Source organism: Alosa sapidissima, chromosome 17 (genome assembly GCF_018492685.1).
Source record: "Alosa sapidissima isolate fAloSap1 chromosome 17, fAloSap1.pri, whole genome shotgun sequence".
NCBI lineage: Eukaryota > Metazoa > Chordata > Actinopteri > Clupeiformes > Clupeidae > Alosa > Alosa sapidissima.
In genome coordinates, this window is record NC_055973.1 from 30,365,199 (window position 1) to 30,393,095 (window position 27,897).

Here is a 27,897-nt window from a genome sequence, read left to right on the forward strand (position 1 = left end):
ACTGAGCACATCCAACACCACACACACACACACACACCTTTCTCTCTCTCCTTCATATACCGTCCCCAACAGAGGCCCAGTGCAATCCACACACACACACACACACACTCTCATACTCAAATACAAACATTAAACATTACACTATGGAGATTTTGAAGGTAAAAGAACCGTTCACCTAGCATAGCTATACAGCATAGATGTAGCGAGTCTCCGAGAAAACCAGCCATGCAACTTCAAGAACGGCAGTCCGTCAAATCTTGCGAGGACCATGAAACATTGCCTAGTTATAACTCTTTGGAGATGGATTAACAACAGGCAAACTTGAACTTGGCTAGGCACTTCGCAGACATATCCCAACATTTTTAAAGAGTTCAAAAAACGACAGGTTAACGAATAGGCTAGAAAACATCACTACAGTGGGTGTCGCTTTCAAATGGCCACTTCAGTCGCGCATTATGCGGCGTGAAGCTGCGTGAAACTTTAGTACCACTTTCACATGTTTAGTACATGATTAGTGCCAAGTTCATCTCTTCAGTTTTAGTCTAGCCTAACTGAAATGAGTATGGTTTTCTGGCTTAAAGCGAACCTTCCTTCATCAGTGAATTTTGACGAGACATAACGACTGATCATAGTGTGCTAACAGGATGAAAACGCAATGTTCACGCTAGTATAATATTACCATAACTTGCAAATAAAACAAACTATTTAATATTTGGTCAGTACTACTGGTAATGTTTGTCACGGCATGTAGACTGCAATTTGTTCAATAATTATTTTTGCCCAGATGTAGGCTACCGGAAATGCGCTAATTAAAGCCCACAGCATACTACCACTGAAGCGTGTTGGGTCCTGATAATTAGCGGCTCATTGTTAAGTGGTAGCAAATAATCTTATCAAAGAAATAGATGTAATGTACACAGATATATTGCAACAGGTAATGGTGTAGGCCTATCTGACGAAGACCTGGTTGGAACGTCGTACTTGTACACTGGGGCAAAGAAGACTATCTTCACTTTTTCCCTTTTGCAACTGCCAAAGAAACCCCATAAACACGGGAAGGCCTAGGGTAGCTTACATCAGATGGCCTAAAGATTAGGCCCCTCTGCATAGCATTCAGTGATTTGCATGCAGTAATTTCAACACTGACCTTGATCTAGCCTACTTTGGCTATTTAAAAGGTACTTTATTGCCAAAACACAACACAATGTAAATTAACTATAACAAACAATAAAGGACTTAAAGGAAAATTCCGGTATTTAGCACTTTGAGTCCCTTTTCTGGTTTGTTTTGGATGAACTAGAGTGGTGGACACCGAAATTTTGACGATTGGTCCGGTCTCGACAAATCGCGGTGAGTATTCAAAGGCGATTCAAAACGAGTCAGAAAAGTCGAGACAGGGGGGCGCTGTGGCACAACAGGCTACAGCGCTGATACCATATACGGGTCCAAGTGCCCACGGGGACCCAGGTTCGAATCCGACCTGCGGTCATATCCCGGTCCCACCCCATCTCTCTCTCCCACTTACTTCCTGTCTCACTCTTCACAGTCCTATACGTATAAAGGCAAAAAAACACAAAAAAAATATACTTAAAAAAAAAAAAAAAAGTCGAGACAGGACCAATCGTCAAAATTTCGGTGTCCACCACTCTAGTTCATCCAAAACATGCTAAATACCGGAATTTTCCTTTAATCACACACAAATTACTATTTTACTGACTATAAAAAATAATAATTATGTAGGACGTTTAGAACCCAGAATTGACCTGCACACTACAAAAGTGCACCAAATTCAACACAAATGACTCAATACACTTGGAGGTCTGCGCCCTTTCTTTTCCAGATATTTTAGGATTTTGCCGTGGTATCGTTTCAGTATTGAGCATCGAGATATTTTTGGCAGGTATCGTATCGAAGTCATAATTTTGGTACGGTGACTGAAAGATTAAGGGTCTGTCCACGAATAACGTAATGGCCTAACTCGAGGGGCGGCACCAAGCACGCATTTGAAAATTTCACTTGCACGCAATTGGATAACACTATACGATCAATGTTAACTGACTGATTCCGGACCTCGATGCAATTGGATAACACTACGTCTGTCATCTGTTTAGCTCGCCTCTGGCCCGCCTATATCAGATTCACAGATATGATTGGTTCCCTGCGATGCAAGGGGCAAGTTACGTGCATTATTACTCGTTGCCAGAGTCTGAGCAAATGCTTCCACGAGAACTCTGGATTCCCAGGGTAACTGATAGATACATTGCCGAAGGATTAAAAATGTTAAATATACACTAAATGTTTTCTGATTAATTTTACATCAATGTACAAATTAAGACACAGCAAATGGTTTGGGTGGGCTAAATATTTGAAAAAAAAAAAGTAAGGTGGTACAGTGACCCAAAAAGCAGCTAGCGCAAGCTAACTTCGAATGAGAAAACCTTGATAATTCTGAAAGTTTGGCAAAAGAGGGATAACTATGCTAGCAAGTTTACAGCACATATAGGTGCAGGGCATAGCTTTATTCATTTTGGTATAATATATCATCTTTATTCCCCTGGTAGTCACTGTAGAACCATTCAGGGCAGCTCTTCTCCTGGCTCTATGTGCTCCTCAGGGCAGCTATGTGATCCTCAGGGCAGCTATGTGATCCTCAGAGCAGCTATGTGATCCTCAGAGCAGCTATGTGATCCTCAGGGCAGCTATGAGCTCCTCAGGGCAGCTATGAGCTCCTCAGGGCAGCTGTGAGATCCTCAGGGCAGCTATGAGCTCCTCAGGGCAGCTATGTGCTCCTCAGAGCAGCTATGTGATCCTCAGGGCAGCTATGAGCTCCTCAGGGCAGCTATGTGATCCTCAGGGCAGCTATGAGCTCCTCAGGGCAGCTCTTCTCCTGGCCCTAGGCTCTCACATTGGCAGCTATGTGTTGACTGGATGATTTACTGCACTTCTGAGATCAATGCTTTCACACTCACTCACACACACAAAAGAAACACAGAGACACAGACAGGCAGTCAGACAGAGAGGGAGAGGGGGGGGGGGGGGCAGGGAGAGAGGGGGAGAAATTCAGAGAGAGACTGCGGACGAGTAAGAGAGAGAAAAGAAGACTGAGTGAGTGAGTGAGTAAGTGAAAGAATGAGCGAGGAAGTGTGAGAGGAGTGTAGAGAGAAAGGTAGAGTTTAGCTATGTGTGATATTCAGACTTAATTGAATCACTTGTGTTAGTTTAGCTATGTGTGATATTCAGACTTAATTGAATCACTTGTGTTAGTTTAGCTATGTGTGATATTCAGCCATGTGAAGCCAGCCATGAGCTACGCATCAGGCGCTTGACTTCCAATTCAATCTTTCTCTCCAGACTCGTATTTCATTATCTTCCAGTGTGTTAAGGGGTCAGCACTGGTCTTCCAGTGTGTTACGAGGTCAGCACTGGTCTTCCAGTGTGTTAAGGGGTCAGCACTGGTCTTCCAGTGTGTTACGAGGTCAGCACTGGTTTTCCAGTGTGTTAAGGGGTCAGCACTGGTCTTCCAGTGTGTTACGGGGTCAGCACTGGTCAACACTGGTCTTCCAGTGTGTTAAGGGGTCAGCACTGGTCTTCCAGTGTGTTAAGGGGTCAGCACTGGTCAACACTGGTCTTCCAGTGTGTTACAGGGTCAGCACTGGTGGGGAAAAGCTCAAACATGTCTGAGTAATCAGCTAGACATAAATTACTAAGACTATTGGGGTGGTATCCGACAAGGAATTGTGATTTCATGGCATAGGCAATCCAACATGGCATAGCAGTACATAGTTAATGTCAGTGCAGCACCGCAGTGGGGAAGAGAACCAAGAGCAGAAAAAGAAAAGGTCCTGTTATGTCCACTGGGCATTCCGTCCCATTCCGTGACGCGAGTTTAACAAGCATGTCCGAACTGGACCAGAGACTCCCACCGCTTCAGCTGGCCTTCCTGCCTACAGCCTCACCTTTCACCGCTCATACAGAGGGACATAACTAGAACCGCATACACAGAGGGACATAACTAGAACCGCTCAGACAGAGGGACACAACTAGAACCCAGTGTTTCCCATACATTGACATTGATCTGTGGCGGGGCGCCACGAAATAAAAATCAGCTGCCACAGATGAATATTCTATGTTTAATTTAATTTAAATTAAATATAAGGTCAAATCCTTGCATTGTCATTGAGCTGCGCTTTTTATGCACGCAGCCTCTCCTTGCCCCGCCCCGCTCTCTCTCGTAGCCCGCTGCCCCTCCTCTGCATGTGCATTTAACAAAACATTCACGATTGTTGAAGGATTGTTGTTGCCACATACAAGCATTGCATAGAAGACGTCTGGCTAAATTGCTATTAAATCCGCTTAGCATCGTGACCATGCTGCGCAAATTTGTTCAAAACTGCTGCATTGAAGTGAACTCTGCTAAGGTCTTATCACAACATAGTAGGCTACATTGAAGAGACTAAACTAAGTTAAGTTATGAAATAATACAGTATCTCAAAGCTAACGTTAGAATACTGTTTGGATGTCGAATTTAGCATGCTTAGCCTACTTACAGCTGCTTGTCAATTTCGTTGAAGGGCTCATTTTATTGACTCTGACACTGAGTGTTTGCAAAATCCCGATGTAAGTGTTTTCCAAATTTCAAAAGTGCTTGTCCCAAGGAGAAGTACGAACCTTTATTTTAACTATGTAGAAAACGTTATGAATTGCATCCACACATCAGCAGCCTTTCAACTGTGTTACAATTGCAAGGGTTCCCTCAAACGTCTTAAAGTGACAGGCACTCAATTAGACCTATACACTACCAAGACGATCTTCATCCCCCCCCCGTTGTCAAAGTCAGCTACCGCCACAAATTGAATCTGTGGGAAACACTGAGAACCAATCACCCAGAGGGACATAACTACAGTAGAACCAATCACACAGAGGGACATAACTAGAACCAATCACACAGAGGGACATAACTAGAACCGACACAGATGCTGCCTCAGAGCTGTCCAAAAGTATCAATTAGTTCTGCCTTGTTCTCTGACAACTGCGGGTCAATCAGGTCGGAATGGACATGGGGAGCACACAATGCAACAGGGAGGCAAAGCTTGGACACTTCTATGAGGTCATTCTTTAGAAAATCATCTGCTGCATTTCAGTTCAACAGCAGAATTTGAATAAAATATGGATGCATAAGCAGCACTTCTCTTTCTCACACACAAACAGAAACTTACATTTGCTGCAGCTGTTGCTGGAGGAGGAAGAGCAGTCGGTGAGGAAGAAGCCACACACTTGGCCAGTCTGACGGAAGGCAGGTGGCGCAGACAGGAACGTCTCCCTGGACACACCAACAACATGACCATTCAGCATGAACCGGTTTTCCAAACAAATAACAAACACATAGGCATACAGATACACAGCCACAAAGATCTCACAAACATAATGACATACAGATACAGCCACAAAGATCTCACACAAACATAATGACATACAGATACACAGCCACAAAGATCTCACACAAACATAATGACATCTGAATTGATACAAGACAATGAACGGTGCTCCTTCCTTAGTGTAGGTCTAAACTGTAATAGGAGACAGCTTTGAAAACAGATATCCCCTGTATGTTAATATGATCTGATCTAATATTCTACATCAAGAGATCTGCATCTGAAGAACTGACAATGCAAAGTAAGCTTCTGCATTCAGTAGCGATGCTTTGACCAGGAAGGAAGCGCTGTTCTGAATCACCCTCATGCATCAGATAGGGAGCCCAATGTGTGGTCAGAGGTGACATGCCACGAGGACAGAAAACAAAACCAAACTAAGGTTTTGCTTGTCTGCACTGTAACCAAATTATCATGCAGGCCATGACCACGACAGGGCCAAGCTGCTCCATAATCACCTTTACAAAACACCACCTAAAACAGCCCCATCCACATCACCCATAATCACCTTTACAACACACCACCTAAAACATCCCCACCCACATCACCAACTCCCTCCTCAGTTTCTCCCCCCCAGGGAGCTCTCTCCTCGATTCCGACTGCAGTAGCTGCTCCACCCATCTGATGCCTCTTCACACAAAATGAAACTTAAGGAAATGCAGCCAATCAAGTTGGATATCCAGAAGGGGGCATTGTTGTTCTCAACACATCACAGCAACACTAGGTGCTAACACATGTGTATGTGTGCCCTTGCAGACTTGCAGGTGTAGATGGCGTGTGTGTGTACACGTGTGTGTGTGTGTGTGTGTGTGTATGTGTGTGTGTGTGTGTAGCAAGGTGCATATTATGAAGTCTTTCGGTTTTAAACTGGTACAGGATAAGCATTCCTTCACAATGACTACAAGAACACTACGTTCAAGATTTCAGACTTAATTAAATCACTTGTGTTAGTTTAGCTATGTGTGATATTCAGATGTAACTGAATCACTTGTGTTAGTTTAGCTATGTGTGATATTCATACTTAATTGAATCACTTGTGTTAGTTTAGCTATGTGTGATATTCAGCCATGTGAAGCCAGCCATGAGCTTGGCATAGGCAATCCAACATGGCATAGCAGTACATAGTTAATGTCAGTGCAGCACCGCAGTGGGGAAGAGAACCAAGAGCAGAAAAAGAAAAGGTCCTGTTATGGCTCCAGATCCTAGATCCCTCTAGAACCTTCTACCATTTGGTGATCCTAGACCCCTCTAGAACCTTCTGCCATTTGGTGATCCTAGATCCCTCTAGAACCTTCTGCCACTTGGTGATCCTAGACCCCTCTAGAACCTTCTGCCATTTGGTGATCCTAGACCCCTCTAGAACCTTCTGCCATTTGGTGATCCTAGACCCCTCTAGAACCTTCTGCCATTTGGTGATCCTAGACCCCTCTAGAACCTTCTGCCATTTGGTGCAAAGCGACGGTGGACACAAACACACAGCACCAGACACAGAGGGCCAGAGAGGGCCAGAACACAGCGCTAGATAGAGGGCCAGAACACAGCGCTAGATAGAGGGCCAGAACACAGCGCTAGATAGAGGGCCAGAGCGCCTGAAGAAGAGAACATAAAGAGCGCCGCTCACTTGAGGTTCCTTTCCACTTCCCGCTGCTCGTACTTTTCACCCTGGTTGAGCAGATGCAGGATGCCCTTCTCGAACGACTCCGTCGACTGCTCCTTTGGAAGCTGCGAACGCAAAACAACAGAAAAAGGACAAGCACAGTCCGATCAGGCCTGGGACATTGGTCACACTGTTGATCAATATGGCAAACTACCACTTCTATCACGACAATAATCAGCCAACACGGTGTAATTCAAAAGAGCTAACTGTCAACACAGATCACAATATATTACATTGGTCAACTATCGGTGTCCCAAACATACTGGAATGACAAACACAAGCTTGTTACAGAACAGGTTTTACTTTTACATCGTTATACTGTTTCTATCATTTTATCTGTTTACATGCAAATGTGGTAGACTGATGGGCTTGCACCTTGTCTTGTGCACTAATGTCAGCGCCACCCACCCATTTGCCGTGGATATCAACAAACGGTAAGGGAAACAAAGGAAAACTAATTTTCCAAAGGAAACAAACTGCCTGTGCGATGGCTGGCAACGCTCCCTGCCTATTTCAGATTGAAGAAGGTCCATACCTTTAACAGGAAGTTCCATACCTTTAACAGGAAGCTCTCCAGCTCTAGATGGGTTTTCGTTACTTTGCTTGATGTTGAGTCTGACCACTTCACCTGCAAAGACAAGTCAGTGAATAAGACTGAATTAACACCTCTAAAAAATAAATAAGGTAATTTGCACGGAAAACATTAAAAGCCTACATTTAAAAGGTTTCTATTCCACAGCTGTACATCGTGCCACAACTGTGATGGACACAATGATTGTCTGGTGGCTGGCGTCATTTTGGAAAGCTTAGATTATTGTCTATTGTCAGCTTATGTCATTTCAGTGTGTGTGGAGTGAGTGAGTGAGTGTGTGTGTGTGTGTGTGTGTGTGTGTGTGTGTGTTTCGCGTGTCATACAGTTCTACACTTACACTTGAAAACGGGCAGAATATATGAGCCATAGAAAAACATACTTATCTAAACGTTCATTTCCTGAGCTTGTGTTGGCACAAAGAGAACAAACACGCATAAATAAAACAGCCGCCAAAAACAGTTGGGGCAGCAAAGGCCATAAAACAGACTGAGGGGGTTACAACCACCATGTATTTGTTGCAAAGAAGAAAAAAACATCAACACGCTAGAGGAGAGAGGGGCAGCAGACTAAACATCATGTCTGGCAGCAAACGCACGGATTGGTGACTGAATATGAGACTTTTGATATGTACAGACAGAGGGAGAATCGCTGAATCGCTGACTCATCTAGCCAAGCATCAAACCACACCGCCAAGCATCAAACCACACCGCCGACAGCTTTCAATAGCCAGGGGAAAAAAAACACCCAGCACAAAAGCTCCAAAAAGTGAGCTTAATCATTCAGGGTAAAGGGTAACCAAGGGTAACCATAAAGCTTGTTTATGTTGACAAAAGTTTCCATACCGTGGAGGTTGACTATTCCGGTCCTCCTGTAGGCTATACGCATCTGATCTGATATATGGATCAGGCACATGACCACACGCATTAGGACTACAGGTAGACGACACGCATTAGGACTACAGGTAGACAACACACATTAGGAAGGTAAACGACACACATTAGGACTATGGGTAGACATCACGGCAGAAGAGGGGTGTCTGATTACAGCAGCGACGGCGCTCTACTTCCCACATTTAGTAAGCCCACACCAAAACAATCTTAATTTGACCTGATGCACCGCAGTAGAATCAACTGCAGCACAAATCCTAATGTTCGAAAAAGAAGATCAGAGGTATTGCCCCCCCCCCCCCCACACACACACACACACACAGATGATGAGTGTGTGTGTTCACGTCACATGTTCGATAAAGAAGATCGGCGGAGGTGTTGTCCTCCCCCACCCAACAGAAAACACCTTTCATAGTGTAGCCTTCAGCTGAAACAATCATGGAGCTAAAGATAGCACAATATCACTGGGAATTAGATTAGCAAACAAGCAGTGGCCAATTAGCCACAAAATGGCAAACTAGCTTTGTGCCGCTGGGGAGATTGAAAACCCAGACGGGGAGTCAAGGCAGCTCCGCTGACCAAATGGCAGAGAAGTTCTTCTCCAAGTGTATCGTGGAACGCCCTGAAACGAACCCGTGTTCTCCTCAAATCCGTGCGGTTCCTGTCTTCAGAAATAGGGCGATATTGTGTCAAGATCGTGTCGGATGTCATCACGACCAAAACCCAGTTCTGTCCTTACCACATTTCCTATTTTGCCAAAGAGAGCACAATGTGTCACCAACCCACCGGGCACTCTGCCAGGGTCAATGCCCTCTGGTTTACGAGTGAAAGGGACTTTAGAGAAAGGGGGCAAAAACAGGAATGCTCCGCTTAGCAGTCCAACAGGCTTCTGCTCGCTCCCTCCGACACACAACTAAGGGGAGCCATGCCAACCTGCCAGCTAGCATCCGGGGGCAAGCCGACAGCGCCAAGCAGAGCATCGTCCAAACTGGGAGAACCCCTCTCGTGAAAAGACCCAAAGAGGTGTGTGTAGTGTGCCATGTGTTTCTGCAAGTTGTAAGATTGAAATACTAGTATTGAGCTATAACCTGTGTACGTCCTCTCCCAGTCTATATCTATCTCTCTCTCTCTCTGTGTGTGTGTGTGTGTGTGTGTCTGAAGTGGCAGGTCCGTGTTGGGAGTCCTGGCGCCTCCTCTACTCTGTCCCAGTGAGGCTGCAGGTCAAGCAGGGCCGGCAAACAAGCGGCTCTTTCAGGGGCCGAGGACTCCAGGCGGGTTATTAGGGAACGGGTCGCACTCTGGGGTGGACGAGGGGAGGGGAGGGGAGGGGCTAAAGAATGAGTGACGGGGGAAGAGAAAAGTGAGAAAGAGGGAGGAAGAAAGAGAGAAGGGGAAGAGAGGAATGAACAGAGAGGGAATGAGAATGAGAGAGAAGCTATAATGAGAAAGAGTAGAGGAGAGAGAGAGTGGGGAAGAGAAATGGAAAGAAAGAGAGAGATGAAGAGAAGAGAGAGAGAAACAATAAGGCGAGTAGGTGAGAACGAGTGTGTTTGCGTGGCGTAGGACAGATGTGAGCAGGCAGCAGTTTCTCTCAGCTTGCTTCAGTCCAACGCTCAGCTTTTCCTCCACTCCCACCTCGCACACCAAAAACAAATCAGGCGGCTGCAGAAAGGTCAATTCAGGGCACGGGAACCGCAAACTGGAAACTTCAAAAAAGCCCAACTCAGGCAGACCTGTACGGCAAGCGGCTGGCAACATTACAGTTCATAACAACACATGATGTATGCTTACAGACGTGGGCCCTATAATTTCATACATCTAAAACAGCAGAATATGAGGGGAAAAAGAAATGAAACACACACACACACACACACACACACACAGTCTTTTCCAGGGCATTTCTGACCGGAGAGAACTAATCAGCATGATTCACACAGACAGGCTTTTGTTTATTTAATTCTTATTTTCGTTATTTTTTTACAGAACTGTGAGGAGGTAGGCTAACGGCCGAAAAACACCAACTGCACACTCCAGCAGGTCGTACGGAGTAGAGGAGGAGGAGCGACCTGCATGAAGATAAATACCTGTCAAATGATCAGATCATGTGACATACGCTTTCCTAGGCCACTGATGGCAACAACAGGACTTAATTGGGCGTAAAAAAAAAATGGTCTCAAAACGACATTGGGGAGGACTGTCAGACCAGATCAATGTCATCAGACAGAGCTTGGGCAACAGGTTGGCCAATACAGTGAATGCAAATTCTGGAACCTTCCCAAGTCCTCTGCATTCCAAGTCCTCTGCATTCCAAAGTCCTCTGCATTCCAAAGTCCAATTTCAAGATCTCCTGCATTGGTATGGTTGATCTGGTACACAACTAGAATTGTTCTTCACCAAAACAAACTCTTAGCCTGACAATCAGAAATCTTCAACGTTATGCTTCTAATACAGAAGCCACCCTCGGTTGGGTAGAATGTGTTTGTGTGCATCCCGCCCCAAGAGAAGGATGCCCTGTCAAATTCCATCTACTCACGAGCCGGGGCACAATAGCAGTGCGTCCATGCCTGCATTCTAGGCCTGTGTGCCAGGCCTTATCCGAGGGGGCACCAGCCTCGCATGGGTTTGGCAAAATGAAGGTTCCGGAAACAAACACGGCTCATTGACGTCCCACATACAAGGAGACTGAACTCTCTTTTGGAGCCTTGTTTCCATGGGCGGATTATGAACTTTCCAGGCCCAGATGTATTAAGGGCCCCCCACTTATTGTCGTATATGTGGAAGGGGGGGGGGGGTTGGGGGTCCTCCCCCAGAACATTTTTAATTTGTTTGATGTGATTTCCTGTATCCTGGTGCATTTTGGGGATGGCCAATACTAAATTCAATCAGATTCATAGCCTACATCCTGATTTGTTGATATTGAGGCAATGATTTCATGCAAAGGCTTAGGCTTCAGGGCCCCCTGACCCCTTGGGCCTGGGCTCGGTAGGCCCGTGCAGTAATCCATCCCTGCTTGTTTCTCTGGAAGTAGCCTGCAAATATCTCACACACACACACAGTGAAGGTTTTAAATCCATAACAACATGTTTTTTTTGCAAGTGGCACATAAGGTGCTGATGTCATTGAAAACAAAAACCACCGAAAACAACCAACTTTATTTTTAGTGTTGATTGCTTAGCCATTTCTTTCTTTCGATTGTTATTTAGAGCATGCTGACAGCACAGTGATGACCCAACACAGAAGCATTCAGCAGAGTTAGGTCATTTGGCGTGGCGCATGTCATAACACAATGACACTCGACGTTCAGCTCGTGCTTCTCCACTGACCCAGATGTCCACGTCTTTCCACCCGACTCGACTCTCTTCGGAGGGACCTAACGGGAGGGGCAGCTTGGTCTTTGTCTCTATGTGAAAGATTCCAACACAGGGGGAAAGATAGATACATTTTCTCTTACAGCTTTCACACCTTTAACGACACCGGCAAGAAAAAACCTCGCGTGTACACACAGAGGTGTAACTGGCTAAATGTGCTGTAGTGCATATTCCAGACCAGTTGATGGCGCCGCTGTGCAGAAGCTTCATGATAATTTCGCGTAAATCGCGGTTTTCACAGTTTGTTAAGCCAGAGAATGTCTAATAAGGGCTCTGGTTAAGCAGTCGCATGAAATAAGGAGACTACAGACAATTCGGTTTTCAATTCAACTGTTAAACTAATAAAGTTCATTTTCAAGGTATGTGACTGCTATGTGAAATTTCAAATGCTTAGCCTACGCATTGCATTAGATCTGAGCACCACTGGAGAAAACACTAACATGCAGTAAGCTAATGTTTAACTAAGTTAAGCTAACGTGTGCTTCTAACTTAGCCACTAAAGGCTGATAGGCTACATTGTGCACATAAATCATGACAGGGGAATGAAAAACATTTTAATATGATAAATAAATGGTTTGGTTTGTTTTGACAAGCAGCATGTCAGGTCGAGTGCCGTGGCTGAGTTGAGAGGTGGGGCTATGTCGTCATAAAGTTGCCGGCTTCGCACCTACAGGCGTCTACACGGCGAAAGTTAGCCGGCGGTTTCAAAAGTTCCCACTTCGGAAGCCGGTTTCAAAAGCTATCGGTTTCAGTCTCCTAAACTGCAGGCGTCGTGTACATGCAAGGCGTAACCGTTAACAAAACCTCACCGGTTTCACAAAAACCGGCGTCGTGTAAACGGCACCTTAGTTTGTCCGTCTGCAGCTGCTCAATGAAGCCAACAGCTGACCTGCACCATGACGCATGATATACACAGCGAAACGGACACTAGTGGTGTGGTATAGAAACCTGTAAGGATCAAAGTAACGGCAACAAACCAGGACCATGGTGCACTATTGTTGCATAGCTAGCTTAAAGGTCAAAGTAGCCAGCCAATGTAGCTGTTGTCCAAGAGAGGTATTGGAACTTGTCTGGGTCAAACTGCAACAAGCAAGGACCATGGTGCACTATTCCTGCAAAGTTAGCAAAAAGGTCATAGTAGCCATTGTTTGTTTGAGAGCAAGATAATCTCCTACTTTGTGACTGACACACTCACTTTCCTTTGCACCCCCACACATAGGCATACGAGGCTGTGTCCCTGCAATCAAAGGTCCGTGTGATTTAGCCTACGTTAGCCTAAACTTAAACAAACAAGAAATCGCTCATGAAAATCACCATTCTTGACAAGTGTGCCACAAATAAACAAACATGGGGAAGTGGTTTGTAGTGTGCAGGTTTTGTAGTTGAACGATTCTAAACTCTCTGAAGACCCAGGGAAACACACCACACCAGTGTTTCCCATACATTGACTAATCTGTGGCGGGGCGCCACGAAATAAAAATCGTCCGCCACAGATTAATATTCTATGTTTAATTTAATTTAATTAGCCATTCCTTGCCCTGCCCCGCTCTCTCTCGTAGCCCGCTGCCACTCCTCTGCATGTGCATTTAACAAAATATTCACGATTGTTGAAGGATTGTTGTTGCCACATACAAGCATTGCATAGAAGACGTCTGGCTAAATTGCTATTAAATCCGCTTAGCATCGTGACCATGCTGCGCAAATTTGTTCAAAACTGCTGCATTGAAGTGAACTCTGCAAAGGTCTTATCACAACATAGTAGGCTACATTGAAGAGACTAAACTAAGTTATGAAATCAAGCAGTATCTCAAATTAGAATACTGTTTGGATGTCGAATTTAGCATGCTTAGCCTACTTTCAGCTGCTTGTCAATTTCGTTGAAGGGCTCATTTTATTGACTCTGACAATGAATGTTTGAAAAATCCCGATGTAAATGGAAAAGTGTTTTCCAAAATTCAAAAGGGCTTGTCCCAAGGAGAAGTATGTGAACCTTTGTTTTAACTATGTAAAAAACGTTATGAATTGCATCCACACATCAGCAGCCTTTCAACTGTGTTACAATTGCAAGGGTTCCCTCAAACGTCTTAAAGTGACAGGCACTCAATTAGACCTATACACTACCAAGATGATCTTCACCCCCCCCTTCACCCCCCTCCCCCAGTGTGGGAAACACTGCACACTAATCCAAACTTATTGATTACCAGGTCAGTCATTTCTGATATATTGCCTAAATCATTTTCATGTTCATTCAGCTAAAGTGCTCTGAAAAACCACTTTAAGTGCTGCGGTTTAGAATGTAGATGTGTGAGTGCGTACCTCTCGACAGTGAACTGATGGAGTGGGTCGACAGAAGCCTAGTCAGAGAGGGCGGACTTGCACCTTCCTTGGTGAGAGTTAGCGGCGGTGCCAGTTTGGTGGCTTAGCGGAGGTGCCAGGAATTGCCGGCCAAGTGTTTTATTCGCTCGCAAGGCTCAATTGGGCTAACGTCTCCACTTACATGCCAGATCATGGTGCCAAGTCTAGAATCAGACCCGTAATTTCGGCCCAGATTTGCCTCGTGTGTAATAACAGGAGAGCAATTTTTGAGCACAACAGTGGCAGCGGCCTACTCTCAGCTAGTCACAACGCTAGTAGAGAACAACGGGGCCAGACTAAATATGTTGGGACAAGAAGGCGTACTCTACATGACCTCATTCTACAGGTGCATCCTGAATGACTAGATGACTAATAACTAACAACATGTTTTAGCCATTTTAAATTTGAGCACTAGTCATGTAATTTACTTGGAAGAACTTTTCTAATCAGTGTTTTCTAACTAGTGTTTCTAAAACCAGCCTTCTTTGGCCACCTGGTAAGTCCAGTAAATCAGCCTTCTTTGGCCACCTGGTAAGTCCAGTACTTGTTCTACTGACATAAGTATCAGGCTAGCACACATGCTAAAATATTATGACAGTCATGCTACAGAAAAAACAAACAAAAAAAACCCCCACTGAAACGGTCATTAAAAAGAAAATCACAAACACACACACACACACAAACACAAACACAAACACAAACACAAACACAAACAGAGTTATTGATCAGGAGCACTCAGGATGTTCTGACCAGGTACTGGAAGGGCAAATACAGGCAATTCCATGATATTAGAGTCAAGCCAACATGACCTTGCTGCGTCACTGAACTATCAACTCAGCCAATCAATTATTCAATCTTGATTACACCACAAAGTCATATGACCATATAATTACATGACTAATGACATCTTGGCATTATGCAGACTTACTACTGTAGGAACTAGAAACTGTTGAAAAATGCCCTACAGCATGGGCCTGATGATATCGGATATGCAGGCTTTAACCTGTACAACATGGGCCTGATATTGGATATGCAGGCTTTAACCTGTACAACATGGGCCTGATACGTATATGCAGGCTTTAACCTGTACAACATGGGCCTAATGATATCGTATATGCAGGCTTTAACCTGTACAACATGGGCCTGATGATATCGGATATGCAGGCTTTAACCTGTAAGAATAAATGTGTTTTGAACATTTGGAGCACAAACTCAAGCCAGACCATCAATAAGGATGTCCCCTCTGGATATGACAGATATTTAACTCAATCATTCTTAAGCAATTTCTTGTTACTTGGCTGACACCTATACAGTGGACTCCAGCACAACAGCTCTCATGAGTCATGCCAATTTAGGCATATAATGGTCCATCAGTGTGTGATTATACAGACAGACAAGCCTGTGACTCATCTAATCACTTGGGTTTAAGCCACCAGGAATATTCGCAAGCCACTTACACACACAGAGAGAAGAGAGACAAAGAGAGAGAGAGAGAGAGAGAGAGAGAGAGAGAGAGAGAGAGAGAGAGAGAGAGAGAGAGAGAGAGCGAGCGAGCGAGAGACAGACAGACAAAGATTTTACAACATTGGCCACTACAGAGATTCAGTACCAGAGGGGGCAATCTCAGACAGACCTGAGAAGGCTGAAAAAGACAGAGCTGCCACCCTGACTGTCTCAAGGATTTATTTATTTCATATTTCATAAAGGGAATAAAGAGAAAAAGCACAGAGCGCAAGAACACTGGATCGAACCCCATTGATAATGATGCGAGCCAACATACTTCGAACAGGGCTATGCCCCTGAGCTCGTCACATACACTTCTTTGTGCGAAAACCATGGCTTTCTGCATGACATAAAACAACACGTTTCTATATGGCTTTCTACATCTTTTAATCTCCAGGAGTCACATACAAAATATACTCACACAAAAACTCTGAGTTCCTCCTGACCCTGCAAATCACAGCAGTGACACCTAGGGCAGTAAGTTCAATCCACACCACACACTACATACGGCTACAGTGCTGCGGAATGCACGCTATGAGAAGAGGCAGAGATGCCAATTTTGTTTGTGCCTAGCAACATGTCAATAAACCAAGTAGCAGAAAACAGTTGAATAATGTGTCACGTTCAGAGCCGGACAGTAACGGAGTACATTTACTTGAGTACAGTTTTGAGGGATCTGTACTTTACTCGAGTTTCATTTTTGGGGAATACTCATGACTCAAATATTGTACTCTTTACTCCACTACATTTCTATCCATAACCGAGAGTACCCATTACTTAGAAAAATCTCGGAAACCCTCAATTTGTTGTTTCCCTCTCAAACGTGATTGGATTGTGCGCCACTGATTGAGACAGCCTATCAGCAATCACCTTCAGCTTTCCGCCAAAGTCAACTCCATGGTCAGATTTAGATAAGAGACGAAGCCATAGACGAAACAATGGATGAAGACGCTGCAGATCCATCCCGGGAACCTGAGGCCCCACCTCGCCAGACTATTTCAATTTTCTGAACAAGTTAATGATAGTTTTCACTTCAAGTGTTTCAATTACAAAATACTATTTTGTATTTTAAATACATGTATTAGAAATACTGCCCATCCCTGGCAACATGGTGAAAAGATGAAAATGACTTGATTCAATTCCTTTTACATTCTCCAAGGTATTAACATTAACATTTTTCATAACTCCATGTCAGACATTTCTGTACATAAATGTGAGCACTGTGGCAGTAGTAATGCAATATTTAGAAAATGTAGACTACTTTTGATACTCAAGTACTTTTAAAAACAAGTACTTCAGTACTTTTACCTAAGTAGACATTTGACTGTTGTACTTTTACTTGTACTTGAGTAAAATTTAGCAAAGGGTATCTGTACTTTTACTCAAGTAATGAAGCTGTGTACTCTGTCCGCCTCTGGTCACGTTTTATTTAACAATTAACAAATAATTTAACAATTACAGGAACATGACAAAGGTCGACTTTAAATAAGAGTTTGTCCTCTAGTCCTCTATGATTTTCAGAAGTCTCGTGGAAATGGTGTCACCGAATTCATGTACTGAGGACTTCCTGGTCTATGTGCTGCTAAGCACCACAGTTTGCTTGCAGCATGGTGTTATGCCTAATTCATTACATTAGCATTAGCTAGAGCAACATGGTGTTATGCCTAATTCATTACATTAGCATTAGTTAGAGCGATCAGTACGAACACTTGGCACTGTGCACTGCATGTCATAGAACTTAGAGCCCCCTAGAGACTAGCGGGTTGACTGCTAGACACTCTGCCCCCCATATCCGTCATGTCAAACAGCATGTTGGCACACACCCCACGTTGGGGGAAAAAGATCCCAGGGGGACACCCCTCACAGGTGGCTTCATACTGCATGCTGCATGAGCGAAGCCAAACAGGGGGGACACAGGGACCTCGAATGTGCAATGAGGGGTACATTTTTTAATCCCCTGTATTAACTCATTGAGCGCCAAAATGCGTTGAGTGCCAAAAACGTAATATTCCGTTTTTAGTTTTTTTTTTAAATTACGAAACTAGACACTCTAACACACCTTATATGTGATTTTGGGAACTCTGTGATGAATGGAAATGAAATATATGACGATCGTAAACCTCATGAAAACGCACAATCTGGACATTTTATCTGGACATTTTATCATAACTCGGTTGCCGCTTTGGGTCGAATCAGTGACGCATGCACGTCAGGTCAAAACCAGGCCATTTTCGTGGGTCTATCACTAGGTGGCAGTCTCGCCAGGTCTCGCTGATCACTTCCCGGAAAGTTCACACAAGTAAGTAACAGGCAACACTTCATATTTCATGAAAGACGTTATATCTCCGTTATATCACCTCTTTTGAGGTAAGAGGGTAAGGGTCTGAGGTTAGCTTTTTGGGATGGGTAAGGGTCTGGGTTTAGCGTTTTGGGATGGGGGGTTAAGGGTCTGGGTTTAGCAGCATGCAAAGTAATACCATTCAGAGGCTGTTAGCGTTTTGGGATAAGTATAAGTATAAGTATAGTATAAGTAAGTATAAGTATAAGTATATATACTCTTTTGATCCCGTGAGGGAAATTTGGTTTCTGCATTTATCCCAATCCGTAAATTAGTGAAACACACTCAGCACACAGTAAACACACACTAATCCCGGCGCAGTAAGCTGCCTGCAACAACAGCGGCGCTCGGGGAGCAGTGAGGGGTTAGGTGCTTTGCTCAAGGGCACTTCAGCAATTCCTACTGGTCGGGGTTCGAACCGGCAACCCTCCGGTTACAAGTCCGAAGCGCTAACCAGTAGGCCACGACTGACCCCAAAGGGATAGGGGGGTAAAGGTCTGGGTTTAGCAGCATGCAAAGTTATATCATTCAGAGGCTGTTGGATAAGGGTACTATGGCATGATGGGATAGCATAGAGTGTAAGCGCTTTCAGACATACGTGTAAGACCGGAGGTTCTGCCGATGTTAAACGGTGGGGCCGTATATCTGAACGACATAACCGGTCATATGGACGTCCAAATTTAGCCGGTTGTTCTACTACTACCCCCCTAGTATTTCCTCCGGACATTATGTAAATGTGCTGTGTCTGAACGAGGCGTAGAACATGCGTTAAAATTTACACCTAGTGAGAGGGCGTGTTGGTGACGTTTCTTTCGTGCGTCCATGTGGTTATCTGACTTAGTGTTATGATGGAGTGGCATATTGCTGTCCAGAAAATCTCCGACCTGGAAAGATGCAGACATCACTGAGCTACTGTCCATGAGGGCATACAACATCTTGATAGAACACATGAAGGGAACGCCAAGAGACGTTGTAGCCTACAACTGCATGACAAGGCCAAACGAATTGAGCAAACAAAAGACTGAATCACCATAAGCAGAAGGCGCTGAAAAGGCAGTAGCCTACAGTGACGTCGTTGACGACAATAACAGGAGTATTTAATAAATTGTTAGCCAACACGGTTTTCTGTTCATTGATACCTCGCTGATATTTGTTGAGCATATATGCCTAGAGAAAATGAAAATGAAGAAAAGCCAACTTTGTTCCAAGCTCCTTACGTAAATGCAATAGACACATGGGGAGAGGATGCTTTTGGAAAAAATAAACCATGAAAAAACAACAACTTCACTGTTATGTTAGTAGGCTATTTTGTTTGTTGCTTAAAAACGTTGTATGATGGTCTTGAAGTCTTGAGTTAGCCTACTGAATTGGCTGGTGGCCTACCATAAAGTTTGTGCATGCTCTCTCTCCAACGCAAACCAGATGTGGTTCTATAGCCAATTAGTAATTCTGGTACATAACGTTAAAAACAGATAAATGTGTTTATTCGAAGCACACATGCAAATACTGTTTGCTTACTTGACTAGTCTACTTCAAATATTAGCCTACGCACAATAGATTTCTCTTCTTTAGCCTACATAATGCATAGGCTACTCTTTGTAAACAAAAAGCAGCTGTGACAGGCAGTGGCCGTATATATTCTGCGTCATATCTCGCATCTTGTGAACTCTACAAGCCCCCGCCCCTCACTCGACAACCACACGGAGATTCTGTAATGTGCGTGTATGTCGTTCACACATACGTCCGTATAAGGTCAGTTTTAGGTCCACAGGTTAGCATCATATCTGAATCATCCGAAGGGTAGGACCTCCGTTTGACAAACCTCCGCATGTACTCCGGAGGTTATATCTGAAAGCGCTTAGTGACTCAGCATGATTATGTAGACTGTGTGGGGGCGTGGGGGGCGATGGGGGTTGGGACAGGGCAGGGAAGGGGAGAGATCAAGGTCCCAAGCTCAACACACTGATTTTGCCGCTAGTTAGCTATTGCTTGTGCTTCCATTAGGCCTCCAGTGCTAACACAAAACTAGGCCTCGGCAGCTCTAGGGTTGAGTGTGTTTTTTGCCTTGCACAACAAATGACTGCACTAGACTGATTTGCTTTTTTTTTTTTTGAAGATTGAGAAAAATCGGAATCATCATTTCCTATGAATTCTTTAAGACATAATCCAGCACATTAAACATGTTTGTGTTGTAGTCGTAGTGCTTAAAGCCCAATATTGATAAAAAAAATAGCCTATGCTTTCATTGTTTATTCAGATCACTGTTTTTATTTTAGGTTTCATAACAAAACTGCTCATTGTTCCTGAACCAATGCTTCTTTTCCTACTGAAATGAAAGTGGCAGCGAGCAGTTTGCACAGCCTGACTGTGGAAATACTGACAACTTGTAATCTGCTGTGGAGCTGTCAGCTGGATAATGTGTCATTACGCTTCCTTTCCAGAATAAGACTGCACATTAGGCATCCATTTAGTCACCGGCTCATTAACATTAAACTACAGAGGCCGCTTCACCGAATCACATTAGCCATCACGTTAAGAAGTAGGTTAGACTCGGTGAAAGAGCGTCAACTTAACCTACAACTCGAAAGCAATTATTTTGAAAGCTTGCATTTTATCCAATGAATGAATGAAAGAAAGAAAGAAAGAAAGAAAGAAAAATGAAAGACAGAATGACCGGAAAAAAAAGAGAGCCAGAGCCAAGAATAGAAAAGCAGAAAAAGTAAACCAGAACGAAAGAAAGAAATGACAGAATTATCAAGCTGATAGCTAGTGAGTGAATGACCTCTAAGAGTGGAGAGAGAGAAGACCTGGTGGGGCTGAGCGGAGGTCTGAGGTTAGCTTGGCCTGGCGGCGTGGCTTACACGGCCGTGGTCAACTGCAGGGGGGGGCGACCCCGCGAGCCACCTTAAGAGCCACTAAAAGGCTTAAACGACGCTGCAAATGATGTGGAGGAGAGAAGCTGGGAGACGTCTGTGAAAGCTCCTACTCAGCACGGGATCTCTTAGGCCCCGCTCCTCAGTGGCTCACCAGCAGGCCCCCTGATTCCATCATCTCAACAAAGCCAATCTGTGCAGCTCTGTCTCAGCAGGGGAATCCCAACCAACATCACAAGTTGCTGGATAAAAAGCATGCATCGACAAAGACACATCCTGTTCTGAATGTGTCACAGAAGGCCACAAACATCTAACAAGCTATCCCCCAATACACACACACCCCATACCATTAGAATAATCCCACTAGATTCTAAGTCCATCAGCATGTTGCACGTGCGTGCAGACTGACTACTCCAAACAGGAAGTCAGCCAGCCAGCCAGCTATGCTCTATGGAACACAACTCTCCCCAACCCCTCGCCCTCCCCAACGCCTCGCCCTCCACACCCCTGCTACAGAGCATCCTCTCCTGGTGGTCCACAAAAGCTGCACTAATCTAGTCAACCTCTAGATCAGTTTCGCTATTTAGCGCATTCTCACTTATCATTGATGAGCACAGGAGCAGGCTGACACCTGAGCATGTTGAAATGATCACCTTTGTGAAGAAGAATCTCCCCATCATGTTCAGACTTCTTGAATTTCCCCTGGGGATCAATAAAGTATCTATCTATCTATCTAGACTGCAGCCAGGGCAAACAGTAGAAATGGAAGGGAGTGTGGAGATGGCGATGGAGCAGTAAAGTGTGGAGGAGATAGCAATACTGTAGAAGGCGTGACAGTTATTTGGGTTGTTATAGCCAATTCGGTGTGTGTGTGTTAATTTGACTATTTTCTACTCAGGTTTTGTGTGTGTTGCTTTTATATATAATTTTATATTGTTTACAATATTGTTTACAATATTGTTTACACTGATGGCTTTTTTAAGCCTGGGTTTACACTCACTGCCAATTCAGTTTGTGTGGTTAATTGACTGTTTATTATTTTGTATATTTTGTGTTAATATTTAACCTTGTTAAGAATAAAAAGGTCAGCTTCTCATTACCAACCATTGTGGATTATCCAAACTAACCTAATTAAGTTGGCTAGTTGTTCTTAAGAGTAAAACCCTTTTCAGCATGAGTATAACAACAAAATAAGTAAATATCTTTAATCTTTAATACATGCTTGGATCGGCCGGTATCGGTAGATGCTAAAAGCTACAATATCGGTATCGGATCAGAAATGCAAAAAGCTGGATCGGGACATCTCTATCCGAGACAATGTGGAGTGTGCAAGGTTTGGCCATCTAGACATTTTCAGCCATCCGACAGCCCCCAAGCACTTCATCCCCACTCTAACCCCCTGCTCTACTTCCTGTGTGAGCCCTGAGCAACCTTTAGCATCTCCTTGTTGGAAACAGTTCTCTACTGGACACAGTCACAGAATGCCACAGGCACAGGATATAAGTCACAGGAAACTGGGCTACCCCAGGCCCACAGGGTCATACACTACAACAGGAACTAATCAGCAAATGGAAACGGGGCTACCTCAGGCCCACAGGGTCAAAGGTCAAACACTTAACAGGAACTAATCAGCAAATGGTAAGCCACAGGTTTCCAACCTTTAAAATAACAGCTGCACATCAAAAATCATTAGGTATGTCATTTTTCTCTTATGTTAAGTATCAAAATATCATGTGGTGCGACCATCCCACCATGACTGCTGTTTGGGAAACTTCTTTACAATTAAATATAAGTATAAATACTCTTTTGATCCCGTGAGGGAAATTTGGTCTCTGCATTTAACCCAATCCGTGAATTAGTGAAACACACTCAGCACACAGTAAACACACAGTGAGGTGAAGCACACACTAATCCCGGCGCAGTGAGCTGTGAAAATCCAAAAGTGTTTTGTAGCTCTGTAGAAAATTACCGGTACACAGCATTTAGATTTTTATGTCCATCATATTATACAAACAAACTTTGTCCGAGGGCGTCAACTTTATCAAACATCATGTGGTGTAACCATCAAGAAACTGCCATTTTCAGACTTTTATTTTTCAAATGAATTCAAAGTGGGTGGGAACGGCTGAAGTGCCCTTGAGCAAGGCACCTAACCCCTCACTGCTCCCCGAGCGCCGCTGTTGTAGCAGTCAGCTCACTGCGCCGGGATTAGTGTGTGCTTCACCTCACTGTGTGTTCACTGTGTGCTGAGTGTGTTTCACTAATTCACGGATTGGGTTAAATGCAGAGTTGGGTTAAATTTCCCTCACGGGATCAAAAAGAGTATATATACTTATACTTTTAGAGTACATTTTCAAATATTTCAGAAACAACCGTTTACATTAACTCTTGGTACATTATAATGACAAAAAAAGCAACAAAAAAAAACCATAAGTTTACTTTGGTAAATGTTTATTTATTTATCAATTATTCCTCCCACTGTGTTCTGTTCAGCAAGAAAGATATGTTTCACTTATTATCAACACCATACAAATGTGGTGTTAACACTGTAATCTAGGATTTTATTACCATTATTTTTGTTTTGTTTATTTTTATTTGTTATATTATTAGTGATTGGGCAACATCATCATATTTGTTTAATTGTTTGTTTTACTGTTTTATTTAGGCTATTTTACCATACTCTGAAAGCTTCCCCATTTCATTTCTGTATCACATTCTCTCTCTCTCTCTCTCTCTCTCTCACACACACACACACACACTCTCCATTTCTCTCTTTTAAACATTTCTCTCACTCACTGTATCCATCACATAGATTGTATGTGATCACATTGTATCACGCTAACTATTCCACTAACACACTATCCATTACAGATCACTATCTATCACACCATCAATCTATCATTTTATTTATCTATCGTCTGTCTATCTTCTAGCCTCCAAATCTAGTTAGCCTAACATCTATGTTTCACTATTTTACTCAAAAAAGCTTTCATTCTGCCACGGTCAGTCTGTATATCTTTTAATTTATCTTTACCTTTATTCTCTCTTCCTTTCCGTCCAACCATAGCCTGGCTAGCGCCACCACTTCTCAATGAGACGTGGTCTGGGAACCAAACGTTCATTTTCTCGTATTTGAAAAAAATGCCCAGATCCGTTTATTGGGTGCCACGGATGTCTATCAAATGCGTCAGTGCATAGCTCATCATCGTCTTGCTTTCCCCCTTGTTCTGTGATTGGTCCCCTATCTCAGGCAAAAATTTGCTCCATGGTCTCCAGGCTGCCTTAGCAGCGTGAATCAAATCGCGCGCAAGGCAGCATGGGAACACCCAGGCTAATCCAACCATGCATCTTTGTCCATCTTAATACCTTTCCTGCCCCATCTCTTCACTTTACGTTCTGAATTAAACATTTCATATTATTAAAAACTTGTAAACAAAATTAATGCATGTTAAGGAAATACATTTAATGTTAAGATAATTTATGGACTCGCACCACATGACATTTTTTAAGGCCGCAACCAATTCATCCTCATGAAAAAATACTAAAATCACTTTATTTGAAAATTTAATATAGATTTTCGTATACCCAACATTCTTAGTGTTTGAACAATTGCAACAGAAATTCTAATTTTTTAAATTTTAGATTTGGCCTATTGAAAAACCTTATACGTCATTGACCCACAAACACCAGGCACCAGACAATGATGTCCATATTTTACCTTTAAACTGGATCCTGAGCATGACTTAAAGAAAGACTGCTTACCTCAAAACTGTATTCCCTGTCAGACCTGGTCCGTGAGATACCCTTCAGGACTATTTTCTCTATATGAACAGCTGTAAAGAAAGAGGCAGCAGTCACACACAATGCACTGGAACTTGCTGTTCACTACAGTATAATCTTTCAGATACGACATCAAACATGGCATAGAGAGAGCTGTTACTGAATGAGATCAAATGCACACAGGGCAAAGACTCTTAAATTGTGCAATACATAGACTAGATGTTGCCACGCACTACTTGTAAATAATAACATTCCAACTGTTTGTTTTGAGATCAACAGCATACACTTTTCAGTTAAAGTTGAATGCTTCTGGAAAGTATGGCTGTGCAATTAATGAAATCGATTTTAGTTATGATTTAGAACATTCATGAAAACAACATACTCAAAATATAAAAATAATTCCGCTGAATTCTGTTTTGCAACAAGGATTCCAAAACCATTGAGTATCCAACCCCATAATCGAGCAGTCCTATTTGAAACTCATGCTTGCTGTAGGAGGCACTTTCAGTAGAAAACAACTCTTTAACGTGTGCAACATCCTACATATCAACAGTCCTGACTATATGGCATACCAATGCCTAGTGACCTTTGACCTATACTGTACTTAGTAAGCTGCACAACCGCAAAAGATTCTGCATATATAACGACTCCGAGAATGTGTGTGTGTGTGGGGTTTAAACTCACCTTTTCTTGGTGTTCTCCTGGGGGGGGACTGGGGGGTTAAGAGCGTCTGGCTCCTCTCAGTGTCGTCGGCCTCAGTGACGGAGGACAGGTACTCTGACCTTAGTGTCTTGTTCTGGGAGAAAAGGGGAGAAATAATCAGTCAACACAGAAAACACGTTGCTGAATCAGGGAAAAGAGAGCTATGGAGAAAGAAATAAATAAATAAATAAATACAAGTGGGAGTCATGGATGCAGCAGTAGCAGCAGTCCGCGTGGGTGGCCACTCGCTAGACGCCAGCCTGAGTGACAAATACACTTGTGGCTTCCTGGACTTGCTTTTTTAAGTCCAGTGGAAAGGCAATATAACTTGACGAAGGCCAATTCATACTCCCTCCATGCTCTCCTTACCAAAAAAGGATTAGTCTACAAAATGATTTTTATTACAACATATGGAAATAGTGAGGATTGAGTACATCCATGAGCTGTTTAGAGCCTACACGTTTTTTTCCTGATTGAGTTTGACATCGACCGGACATCTGTGGCAAAATGGTTTTTAATTCACCGTGAGTTAACGTAATATATCTGGACCAGAGAGGCAGGCTCTCCTGCAGGCTGCCACCTCACCCCTATCCTCTCCTGCAGGCTGCCCCACTATGCTCTGGGCCAGGCACTGATTTCAACATACTCTTCATTAACTCAACAACCTGGCAGTGCTGCTCTCGTAATGGAGCACTAGGTGTTACAAGGCTACAGAGGTCGGCCCTGTCCGCAGGCAGGGGTGCTTATCTAGCAGCACATCTGCACGTACAATTAATACCCATTCACACAGAGTAACGTACTACTCTTGGCAATTCCAATCTACCATTACACGAATCATTACCCATTTCCAATAGGCCATGGCCGTCCAGCATGGGCCCAACTTACTATTCATTCATAGTTATTTCTCTCTCTCTCTCTCTCTCTCTCTCTCTCTCTCTCACGCTCTCACACACACACACACAGTGAGTGAGGATTTTCACACGTCCAATAATGGAGGGGTGACTGCCAGAAACGTGTCATGTTCTATAACAGTGTGCTTTGCGTGTTTTGGCAGGATAGGATTCCTTCATGGCCACAGAGTCGGGGCCTTACGCAATGAACCAGCAACTGCTGGGAGTGGGGTGGGGTGGGCGGTAATCTAATTCTCAGGGATGGGGTTGTGTGTCAGTCGGTAACCTCGCTGCGTGGCCTTTCATGTTTTATGAGACAAGGTATTTGCAGGGTGGCAAAGGTAAAGCTGAAAGAGGCCGCTGCCAGTTGCTCACTAGACTGCCCTCCACCTGTCTACAGACACACTGTAAACACACACACAGACAATCTGCAGTGAGTGGTCAAAGAGCTCGTCTTCTCTTCTCACCAGTGGACGTCTGACATTTAATGACATTTCCAATCATGCATCTACAGCCTTTGGCAAGGTTGACTAGCTTACAGTCTGGTCAGGGGCCAAACGAGAGATAATGATTAAAAATGCACAGAATAAATATCTTCAGCTGTCAGCTGGTTAGTCAGGGTGAAAGGGTAAGTCTCAGAGGGGAAATAAAAAGTCCACTGTTGTCACTAGGTTTAAACACAGTACATACTTTTGTGAGATCCAAAACCTCAAAGCTGCATAAAGAGGTGCTGCGCATGGTGTGGGATATTCAGTCATAGTTATAAAGAAACCAAAATAGTGCAGTTGACAGTGCAATAGTACAGTTTTATGACGAAGACAAAAAATATGATGACTTGAAAATAAGAGCTCAAAATCTGATGCCAAGGTTAGTGTTGCCTTACTATCCATTCCAATCATCAACTTTCCTTCTTACCTTTAACATCTTATTTTGTATAATCCACCATTTAATTTTATTAAAGTGATTTTAAGTCAGACATAACAGCTACCAGCTAACATATATACAGGCTAAGTTAAGCTGCCTATCCTGGTGTTCATGTGTTGGCACAACTGAAAACTGGCCCTCACTAGTCCTATGGGGCAAGTCGCAGGTGGATTTATGTGAGAAGAACCAGTGGGTTTTGTGTATCAGAATGTAGACTCTTCGATCAATGACAATTATATTACATCAGGCGGTGATGTAGTGGCTAAGGAGCTGTGCTAGCGTGCAGTAGCCTGAAAGTTGTGAGTTCAATTCCTGGCTTCCACCATTGTGCCCTTGAGCAAGGCACTTAACCCCAAGTTGCTCCGGGGACAATGTAATCCCTTGTACAACCCCAAAACAGAAAAAGTTGGGACGTTGTGTAAAATGCAAATAAAAACAGTGTGATGATAATACAAGTCTCGTAAACCCATATTTAGCAGTAAAAAGGACATAGACAACATATAAAATGTTGAAAATGAAAATTTGGACTATTACATGGAAAATATATGCTAATTTTAAATTTGATGCCAGCAACATATTTAAAAAAAAAGTTGGGATGG

General features: G+C 43.5%; 1 protein-coding gene across 4 annotated transcripts in view; it reads right to left on the reverse strand.

Annotated features, from left to right (window-relative positions):
* Positions 1 to 27,897, reverse strand: part of LOC121687957 (zinc finger CCHC domain-containing protein 2-like) — a 51,632-nt gene that overhangs the window by 20,237 nt on the left and 3,498 nt on the right. For all 4 annotated transcript variants that reach the window (XM_042067199.1, XM_042067196.1, XM_042067198.1 and 1 more), the window contains exons 2-6: positions 25,467 to 25,578; positions 24,765 to 24,835; positions 7,643 to 7,714; positions 7,051 to 7,151; positions 5,217 to 5,320 (exon numbers count right to left, since the gene is read on the reverse strand). In XM_042067199.1, the coding sequence (XP_041923133.1) occupies positions 5,217 to 5,320; positions 7,051 to 7,151; positions 7,643 to 7,714; positions 24,765 to 24,835; positions 25,467 to 25,578 (460 nt within the window). The remainder of the gene's footprint in view (positions 1 to 5,216; positions 5,321 to 7,050; positions 7,152 to 7,642; positions 7,715 to 24,764; positions 24,836 to 25,466; positions 25,579 to 27,897) is intronic.